Source organism: Lepidochelys kempii, chromosome 1, assembly GCF_965140285.1.
Source record: "Lepidochelys kempii isolate rLepKem1 chromosome 1, rLepKem1.hap1, whole genome shotgun sequence".
In the NCBI taxonomy this organism is placed as follows: domain Eukaryota; kingdom Metazoa; phylum Chordata; order Testudines; family Cheloniidae; genus Lepidochelys; species Lepidochelys kempii.
The window spans coordinates 294,000,407-294,011,257 of NC_136380.1; the positions used below are offsets into that span (position 1 = coordinate 294,000,407).

The 10,851-nt window shown below is 48.0% G+C and overlaps 1 protein-coding gene across 1 annotated transcript; it reads left to right on the plus strand.

The window, feature by feature from the left end:
- Positions 1-409: 409 nt before the first annotated feature.
- Positions 410-8,640, plus strand: LOC140905174 (protein NYNRIN-like). The gene is made up of 3 exons (XM_078852478.1): positions 410-943; positions 3,521-5,388; positions 5,544-8,640. Exons 1-3 carry the CDS (start codon positions 410-412, stop codon positions 5,641-5,643), a joined length of 2,502 nt encoding a protein of 833 aa, XP_078708604.1. The 3' UTR covers positions 5,644-8,640.
- Positions 8,641-10,851: the final 2,211 nt, after the last annotated feature.

Consider the following 10,851-nt stretch of genomic DNA (forward strand, 5'->3'; position numbering starts at 1 on the left):
AAACATCGAATTGTTTGCACCTTCGGACTTCGGGTATTGTTGCTCTCTGTTCATGCGAGAAGGACCAGGGAAGTGAGTGGGTGAAGGAATAAGCCCCCTAACATCTTGGTGCCGTGACTCGGATACATCGCATTGGATAGGTGAGTGGCAGCCTGTAAGTCCCCCTCCCCAACAGTCCGCGCAGCTGCTTGGAGGGGGTATGGCGAACTCTCGTGATGGTAGTTGCGGGTTCTGGCAAGCTGGGGTAACGGATTTTTTGAACAAATGGATAAGGAAGAATCAGGGCCCATACCAGGTGCAGGGGTTCACCTGGGATGAGATTGAGAAGGAGATGGGAGAGGTTTTGGGAGACCCCAAGGGAAAGGAGTGTAGGAAAAAGGGAATGGTATTACAAGGTTTGTGTGCTGGGATGGCATACTGGGTAAAAAGGGAAGCTGATCTCCTCCAACACATTAAGGATTTGGAGGAGATTGTGGATCAGCAACGGATTTTAACAGAAAAATCTGTGTTAGCAGTAGAGGTAGCGGATTTGAAGGCACGGGATGCTGCACGGACAGAGGAGTCTTGTGAGGCAATCCGGAGAGAGAGGGACGAACTGCTGGGGAGAGTAGGAGACTTAGAGGAGGAATTGTATTATTGTAAACATGGGGGCAATGGATTTGGGGACCTCAAACCATCTGCCCCACTAATGGAACTGAAGGAGACACCTCCACCACCCTACCCTGAAAAAACACTGTACCCACCACTGCCAGTGGATGTTGTAAGCCGGCGATCCACAGTTACAGCCCCTGCGAGAGAGGCTACCCGGGAGGAACTGCAGGAGGCAGGAATAGTGGCCCCAGTTGCGGGTTGGAGGGACCATGCCCCACAAGTAGTAGAACAGGCAGAAATCCGCCCCTTGTCCCTGAAGGACCGGGAGGCAGTACTGGGCCGCTTGGGAAAGGTACCCCGGAATGATTGGGATCAGTTTGTGCTGTGGCTAGTGGAGGTGGGCAGAGAGATGGAGGGTCTAACTCGTGAGGACCAGGTGATCTTATGGCGTAGTCTTTTGGGACGAGGTACCTTGGGAATCGATGTGGCAGGAGTGGCACATCCATTTCTAATTCCCGGACAGGTGGCAAAACACTTGTTTGGGGTGTACTCTCGTACTGCGGGGATGAATAAGATGAAGCGAGTCCCTGGGGAAACAGGGCGGGATACACTTAATCGCATACAGGCCTGGGCACGGTGCTGGGTGGATCCCCTGGACGGTCCATGGGTGATGCCCCAGACAGGGGCACCGGGACCTGGTGGGGGTGTGGAGCAGGGCAGGGGTGTGGAATTGCTGGAGAAATGGTTGGAGCTGAGCAATCCGCAGTTCGTGGGGCATTTAAGGTTGCAGCACCCTGAACTTGCTCCCAATCAGCTACCCCAGTTTCTGGAACAGGCAGATGTGTGGAGGCAGATGCATCAGGGGGAAGAGCCAGTCCATGCTATTACTGCGGGGGATCAATACAAGGTGGAAAGGAGTGGGTCAGCCTGGAGAGGAGGAGGTAGAGGGAGAGTTCGTGGCTTTGGGAGGGTAGTCAGGGATGAGCGGGCAGCTATAGAGCAAGAGATCCAGAGACTGCAGGCTAAACTGACTACCCACGATCTTACCAGATCAGGGGGAAAGTGGTCCCGGAGGCCAAGGGACTGGGACTGCCTGAAATGCCAGACATACAATTTTGCATGGAGACAGGAATGTGTTCGGTGCCAGGACCCCCGGTCCCCCCATGAACCAGTGGGAGGGACAGAGGTGGGTACTGCAACTTAGGGGTGCCCTGGGAGGCGTCCTGTCCATGTTCTCAGTTTAGGACGGGATGCATCTGGTCGCCCCACGCTCCAGGGGGCAATCGAAGGGAGTCCCATGAGGGATTTTTTGATAGACACTGGAGCAGCCATCAGTTTAACCACATGGGGGCAGGGGAGACCCTCAGAAGGGACTGTGACAATTGTAGGGGCAACAGGAGGGGAGACACAGTTAACCCTGAGGAGGGGACAAATCAAAGGAATCTGGGGGGAAGGGGAGATTATGTGGGGTTGTAATGATATGCTTAATCTGTTGGGGGCAGGAGATTTACACAAACTGGGACTTGTACTGGATTTAGCCAATTGGGTGTGTTTACTGGGGCAAACACAGGATGGTCAGGGCTATACCATTCCCATGGGGATAGCCACTATGACCATTAAAGCGGCACATGCCCTCCCACCACCCCCGGCTGGGTGGGAACACATCCCTGTGTGGGCTAAGGATAACCTGGATTGTGGTAGGGGCAGCATGGAGGTACTGATGGAGGGAGGGGACCCTCCCCCACAGAAACAGTACCCTATTCCTCGGGAGGCATTGGCAGAGGTGGGGGCAACTATTGAGGAATTGGAACAGAGGGGACTGATTCGGGCAGTTGCATCCCCTTGTAATGCTGCTGTGTGGCCCGTGAGGAAGCCAAATGGTACCTGGCGCCTCACTGTGGATTACAGGGCACTAAATGCTCTGGCCAATTCGCCAGCCTCAGTGGTGGCAGCGTATCCTGAAATGTTGGCCCGTATTGGACCCCAATTCCGAATTTTCACTGTTTTGGACATAGCTAATGGATTTTGGTCCCTGCCACTAGCTACCTCGTGTCAGTATAAAACTGCATTCACATGGGAGGGCAGACAATTCTGCTGGACAGTCCTACCCCAGGGATATAGGGACTCCCCTGCAATTTTTCACAGATACATGAGACAGGCTCTGGAGGGGGTGGATTCAGCAAGGTGCATACAATATGTAGACGACCTGTTGCTAATGTCAGGGACAGAGGAAGAAGACAGGGAACTAACTGAGCAGGTCTTGCAAGCTTTGGCAAGAGCAGGATTGAAGGTCAATGGGAAAAAGGCTCAGATGGGACAGACAAGAGTGACCTACTTAGGAGTGGAAGTGTCTCAGATGGGAAGGGAAATCGATAAGGGACGGATGCAACTGATCCAGTCCCTGCCACTGCCTACGGATGTTAAAAGCTTGCAAAGTTTTCTGGGTCTAACTGGATTTTGCAGGGATTTTGTGGCCAATTATGCAGAAATAGCCCAGCCTCTATTTGACCTAACCCGAGCCTCAACTTGGGAATGGTCAGAAGAGTGTACTGAGGCAGTGAGAGTGCTAAAGGAAAACCTGGCCAGTGCTCCAGTGCTGGCCTCCCCAGATGGGGAGAAATTCTTTTATCTGTACCCTTTGGTATCGGACACTACCATTGGTTGTGCATTAACACAGGAGTATGGAGCAAAGGACCGACCTGTGGCCTTTGCCTCTCGACTTTTGAGTGCTGTGGAATTGAAGTATGGATGGTGTGAAAAGGTGCTGTTGTGCTCCTACTGGGGGGTAGGGAAATTTAAATACCTTACGGGAATGCAGAAAGTAATAATCCGATCTCATCATGACCCCCTGCGGCTGTTAAACATGCACACTATTTTACAGGGACAAGTGAGTGGGCAGCGTATTGCTAAATGGTTGCTGGCTCTACAGGCAGAAAACATTAAAGCAGAGGTGTTAAAGGAACCCATAGTCTCGGTAGCTGGATTACATCTGGCTGGCACCCCACACCAATGTGAAGCCAGCCCAGGTAAAACCCAACATCAGGTGTTTCGGGCAGCTAATCCCAATCAGGTAAAGGAGGGGACACTGGTATGGTTTTTGGATGGAAGTTGTAGCTATCAAGGGGGACGGAAAACTGCAGGCTTAGCTGTTGTGGGAATCAGAGGCAATGAGACAGTCAACACCATTGGTTTCTCACTAGAAGCAAAGTCAGCTCAGGAGGCAGAACTGGCAGCCTTGCTAACAGCTTTAAATGAAGTGGATCCCAAATTTGAGGCAGAATGTTGGGTGGTGGTAGATTCAGATTATGTATTTCGTGGTGCCACATTAATGCTGAGATGGTGGGCAGATAATCATTTCAGGGCGACAGACGGCTCCACAATCAAGCATGCTACCTGGTGGAAGCGAGTGGAGGAGCTGAGTCACTGTTTTACATGGATCAATGTGGTGAAGGTAAAGGCACACAAGAAAACAGGACCCCTAAGCAAAGGGAATAATCTGGCCGATGTAGAGGCCAAGTGGGCTGCAACAGAGGCACCCCCATGGCCCTGGGAGCCAGAAGAGAGTGTGCCTGTAGCAGTGTTAACAAGAAGCGGGGTGGATACAGATCGGGGAGGGCGAATTCGAGAGTTGCAGGAATCTGACCCAGGACTGGAAGGCATCATGAAACTTGGGGACAGGCATGTGCCAAAGGTGGAACTAATGGAAGGGATTTGGTGTGTCTTAACAACTGAGGGACCGGTCATGTTGTGCCCTCAGGGAAGTCGGACGGCTTTCTTAAGCTGGGTGCATGGGAGCTTGGCAGGGGGACACCCCGGGTTTGAGGAGGCACTGGGAACTTTAAAAAGGTTGTGCTGGTGGCCAGGAATGGCAGCTGATTTAAAATCACATCTGGAAAGTTGTTTGGACTGTGCCAGGCACAGCCCACCTCACAAGGTGCTAAGGGGAGAATTAATGAGACAAGCCCCAAGGGGACCATGGGAAAGGATACAGATTGATTACACAGGACCCCTACCACCAGATCACAGGAAAAACCGATTCATGTTGGTGGTAGTGGATGCTTTCAGCCGGTGGGTGGAAGCTTTCCCCACAAAGTATCAAACAGCCCGGGTAACTGCTGCAATACTGGTAAATGAGGTATTCACTCGCTGGGGGGTCCCAAAGGTGATTGACTCAGACCAAGGAGCTGCTTTTCGATCAGATCTGTTAGGGGAGCTATCAGCCCTCACTGGAATCACACAGTTGTTCCACATTGCTTACCACCCCCAGGCTGCGGGGCAGGTGGAACGCATGAACCGCACCATTAAAAGTGAGCTAAGAAAGGGAGTGGAAGTCGGAGGAAAAAACTGGTCACAGTTACTGCCCTTTGTCTTAATGAGAATAAGGGCCCGAGAATCAAAGGGCACAGGATTTTCTCCATATGAAGCTCTCATGGGAAGGCCTATGGAACGGTGGGAAAATCTACTTACCCCAGTACCTGGGGAAGTCACTACACACGGCCTAACACAAGAATGGATTTTAACTTTAATTGACCATGTAAAACAGGTACAGCAGGCGGTGGCCTGGCGAGACGAGCAAGGAGCAGCAAGAGTCAGAGCGTGGTATGACCTGCCTGGGGAGCGTAATCTACCCATGGTGGGAGATCTAGTGATGTACAAGATTCCAGGTCAACACCATCCATTCCCAGCTCCTAAATGGAAGGGCCCTTATCTTGTCCTTGACCAATTAGGGCCCAGTCTGCTATTACTGGGTACAGAGAATGGAGGACGGGAGTGGGTTCACTGCACGCAAATAAAAAGGTACAAACAGGGGATTGGGAAAGGGGACGTGTAAATTGTGTTATGTGTGTATTACAGGTTAATTCAAAAAGGAGAAAAGGATGAAAATTCCCTGGCCCTGGATGGAACACTTACTAGTGCTAATCACAATTGTCACATTTACAAATTCTATTCAGATCCCACGATGTGAAGTGTCAAAAGGAGGAAACACATGGACGGCTACACATGCAACCTGTGGTAATAAAGCTAATGAAGACTATGAGAATCTCCCCATAGAAAGATGTACCACTAATACTCCAACAGGAATTTGGCAGTGTCGGTATATGGTTTATGGATTAGATGGGGGAATCCCAACCAGGTGGAGAATATCAAATTTATCAGGAAATATTGCATGGTACTCCCTGGGTGCTGCCATGATTAACGATAGTGAAAAACACAGTTACCCAGCTATGTGGTTTGTTACAGAGGGTCCAAAGAATATAACCCTCTGGTCTCCTGGAGCAAATGAACCCTCTTGGGAAAATAGGGCCCCACATTTAGGGTGTGATGTTACCATATGTAACCACAATGGTACTTCCATGGAAGATAATCCCCAAAGGTGTGATTGTTATGTACATATTACATTAGGCGTAAAATCCCCTTTGGGACGCTGGGTGTACGATAAGTTAACCATTTTACAGAATGTAACCCTACAGGTGATATGGATGCCAAGTTGGAAGAATCCAAATTTAAAGTGGCCACAGCCTGGAGCCAAGAATATTCCCCGACGAGCAAATGTCTGGGAGCCATTGTGGGAGCAGGTGCAGCCAGCACTTTTTAACGTGTCCTTTCACTCTATTACATGGGTGGTACGCCCCAAGGAATGGTGGGTGGACCAAATCCATCCTAATTGTAGTATGTACATAAAAGGATTGAAACAACAATTCAATGCATGGGTGAGGGGACACACCTGGAATCGTCGTCGGAAAAGGGGATTGTGGGCAGCTGGGAACACTATGCTGGGTACATGGAATCTGGGGGACGAGTGGGTAACCAAACAATTAGTAAGCCAAAATGTGAAATTTCAACAACAAATTAATGAATTAATGGCACAGCAACTATCAGCAGTTGCCACAGGGTGGAGGACAGCAGTAGAGGTAAACTTGCAGTTAACTCATTGGGCAGGGGACCTGGTGACATGGGTAGAAGATGGCTTCAGAAGACTAACATGGGGAGAAGTGTGCATAGGTATTCAAAATGCTCAGTTAATAATGTTAATGGATATTATGAGAGATGCTTGGTCAGAACAATGGCCTTCAGTATTGAATCGGGAAGCTAGCCCATATTTATCCACAATTGCAAAAACATACCCATCTACCTGGAAAATAACATCCCCGACCTGTGGGGACAGTTCTTGTGTAATTGTTACTATGATACCATGGGAAGGAAATGCAAATAAGGTGGTTCCCTTGTACCCTATGGGAGTAAGTAGGGAAGGGGGAGCACGTTGGGAGCCACTAGGGAATAGGTGGGGGGCATGGAATGGGGTAAATTGGACTGTCATCACATTAAGCAGTTGTATATCCAGAGGAGGAATATGGATGTGCCCCTCTCCTATGACTATGGAGGAGCAGGATCAATGGCCTATTGCAAAGGCGGGGCATTTAGGGGTAATGTATATGGGGTATGGTGTATTCTGTTGGGAATGTATGCAATCCTGCAATATAACACTAGGAGGCAAAATCCTTCCAGTGTATGACAAAATTATGAACTTCTATACTCTGCCACCTGGACTATGGTGCACCAATGGATCAGTGGACTCAATCGTTGTAAACAATCGAACCAGCACCTACTACCCGATACCGTACCAAGTAGTTGAATTGGTTTGGACAATACCAAATTTCACTGTGGATATTCAATGGACACACAATATGGACAAAAGTACACAAAGATTACAAGAGCAACTTGCTGCAAGCGACAACAGTTGGACACACTTACAATACACACTACAGGATGGCGCTGACAAAATTTTAACCTTATCAAAGGAGGAGAAGCAGTGTTTTTGGTGGTGGCCAGGATGTTGGACCATACTGCAGTGGTCAGGACTCTCGGTGTTGCTGTGGAGTATCATAGCAGCTAGTGTATTGTTAACTATATGTGTGTTACATTGCATATGGAAACGATCAAGGGGGGCACAACCCCCTAGAGAACAGCCACTAATTATAACTTATAAGTAATGTAGTAAGCCCCCCCAAGTGTACTAGACAACCTGGACCCAACCTTCTCGGGCCCACTACACTGGGAAGTCTGGAACACTAATTGGAATAGGTGTGGTATGCCCGTACGAGAGAAGGTGCAGGGCACTATACTACACAAGGGGCAGTGGGACAGATGGAGCATTGACACCTTCCACCTCGATGCCTGGCCCTATCAGGAAATGTGTCGCCATATGTCCTATGCTTTTCCAGGGATACCTGGGCAGGAGGATCCCAAAAGAAAAAAAAGGGGTGGAGTGTTAGGATATAGATATTCAGGCCTGTCTGTAAAGGCCTATACTCTAAGAATTTAGGTGTATTCCTATCACTTGGCTAGTTATAGAGGTATAAAAGAAAGAATCAAAATCACTGTCTGCCAGTGTAAGGGCCTTCTCTTACTGTGACAGTCTGAGGCCCTGTTCTTAGGCTAAGGCCTTTGGCTAAGCGACAGAGGCAGCCATAAGCTGGGAAGTGAATGGTCACATCCTCACATTCCAAACTAGTCACATTGAAATAAGGTGCTATTGGGCTGTTAGGAATTTAATCCTGTCCTTATAGTGCCTATCACCTCCAGAGAAAGGGAAGTGCCTAGAAGCTGTAAAAGGAAATTGAGGTTGATAGTTTTCTGTCTGGTAAGAACTCACTTATCAATAGACACAGCTGGGAAACTCTTATGTCTTTACAGATGTAGTTGTGAAATCCTCACTTCTGTATTGTTTTGTCATTATAGTTCCCACTTTGCTATTGTTTATTGGCATGATCTCTGTCTGGTTCTGTGATTGCTTCTGTCTGCTGTATAATTAATTTTGCTGGGTGTAAACTAATTAAGGTGGTGGGATATAATTGGTTAGCTAATCCATGTTAGGATTGGTTAGTTAAATTTTAGTAGAATGATTGGTTAAGGTATAGCTAAGAATATTACTATATAAATTAGGGGCAAACAGGAAGTAAGTTGGGATTCGAAAATAAGGAAAAAAGGAACTTGTATTTAAGCTTGCTGGAAGTTCACCCCAATAAACATCGAATTGTTTGCACCTTCGGACTTCGGGTATTGTTGCTCTCTGTTCATGCGAGAAGGACCAGGGAAGTGAGTGGGTGAAGGAATAAGCCCCCTAACACCCTCTCTGGCTCCTTGTCTGACCTCTTTCTCCCCTCCCCTACACTGCTGGCACTAGTCCTAGTCTCCCTCTACTGGCTCCTCATCCAGTCTCATTCTCCCATCACACTCTTCTTGGCTTCTTGTCCTAGTCCCTTTTCCCCACAAGTCCCAGTTTTCTCCCCCTAACACCTCAGCTCCTTGTCAGATCTCTTTCCTGTCCCCATTCCTTCACTAGTTCCTAGTCCATCTCCATCTCCAGCCAGACCCAGTCTTCCCTCCAGGGCCTTGTCTGATCTCAGTGTCCCTGCTGCAGCCAACTGGCTCCCATTTCCCCACATTTCCCTCATCCATGTCCAGTCCCAACCTCCCTATTGTGGCTTACAGTGTCATCAGATTTCTTACCCCAGCCTACTCCTTTCACTCCTCCCCATCCACTTTTTGTCCCCCTCTGCATTTGAACCAGACACCTTCTTCCTCTATGCTGCCTGGATGCCAACAGGAGAGCCATTGACAGCACAGAAGAGAGACATACCACTACTGAGAACAGGGAGCCTGGCCCAGAGCAGCTGGGAACAACAATTACAGGGAAAGTTATTCTGAGTCTCTGTAGCCCTAGGCTGGAGGTAGCATGCTCAGTCTCTCTGTGGGGATGGTGTATGCACAGTCTAATCAGCACTAGAAGCCATTGTTGCCGGCACCCAGTGCCGAGAGGCTGAACAACAGCTTGAGTTGGTTCGTTACCCGATGTGCTACACCCAATAATCACAACGGGGTGGAGAAGCAGAAAAGTTTATTTGAAGCTTCAAAAAGGTACAGGGAGAATAAAATCTCAAATCCTGCACAACAGAGCAGGAAGTTACACAGGCTTTTATACATCCTTTTTCCCAGCATACTTATCCAATAGCAAGCTGCTCCAAGTATCCATATAGCCAGCCAATCCAGTTCCCAGCTAGTTCCCTGATTCTCTGTATCATTTGTTAAACTATACATAAAGCTGCTTTATTCAGCATTGTTCTTCCATATCTCCCCTGTTTGGCCTTGCTTAGTTTCAGGCAGTCTGACTCTGCAACATACTGTTGCAGATTCTCAGCATAACTGCTGTGTGTGCCTCCAGGCGGGGGGGCCAAGGACACTTGGGCCTAGCACGCAGAGCTGCTGCGAGTGCCTCCAGGCAGGAGGGGGGGGGGCCAAGGACACAGGGGCCTAGTGCGAGGGGGCTTCATCGACACTTGTGGTCTTCCATCCCCTCGAGTTACCTAGTGGCCATGCCCCAGTGTTCCCAACACCATGTTCAGGGAGGATAGAGTCTTCAGGGAATTTAGCTGTAGTCTAAAAAGTCCCTATGGAGTATGTGCAAACAGATATTTTTCCCAACGGTTTGTAACCTGGCCCAGTTTGGTCAGATGTTTGTGGTGCTGGTAAAAGGCATTAATTCCCATCTTCCTGCTAAATTTCAAGTTCTTGCCTCAAAGAATTGTGTGCTCGAGCTACCAGCCCCATCCATAATTAACTGATATTCAAAATAACCAGACTAGTAAAGAAAACCTAAGAAAAAGGGAGTAATAGAAGTTGGTAACACTTTTCAATGGTACTGTATAACCTAAATATGTTATTTAAAAGCTTGGGAGCTAGACCTTTGTCTGGAAACCAGTGGTTTGGGAATTTAGGCTGTTGAATATCAACAGCTGGAGTTTAATGACTTTTCAAAGATTTCAGACTTCCTTATGAGCTACAGGAAAATGAATACCATATTTTATATATGCACACGTGCTTTCTAATTGTTTCATCATCTGAATTAGTTTTCCATTAAAGCAGCATTTGTCATTGCATTAGTGTACTCTGATAGGTTGAAGAGGCATTAGATCTTCATAACTGAAGGATGGTTTTTAGCTACAGCGATAATCAAAACAAACACCGGCTATTTCCATGATGTTGTTTATCACAAGGTGCATTACCAAAATCTATAATCTATATACAAACTGAGCATTAATACAATGTTAAGGTTAAGCAATTAAGCACTCACCAATAGGGCTAGGTAGAGTTAAACTCAACCTCAACCCTGTTTCCTCAGTCTTATGCCTTTAAAAATGAGGTACTTCCTTGGTCAAATGATACACTATAAACTAAAACTTCATGTTCAAACTTGTATAC

Coding starts and splice junctions, on each gene's coding strand:
- LOC140905174 (XM_078852478.1), top strand. CDS start 410: ATGGCATACTGGGTAAAAAGGGAAGCTGATCTCCTCCAACACATTAAG. Junction 944..3,520: donor TACTGGGCCGCTTGGGAAAG/GTACCCCGGAAT, acceptor CTGGCTCTACAG/GCAGAAAACATTAAAGCAGA. Junction 5,389..5,543: donor CACTGCACGCAAATAAAAAG/GTACAAACAGGG, acceptor AATTCTATTCAG/ATCCCACGATGTGAAGTGTC.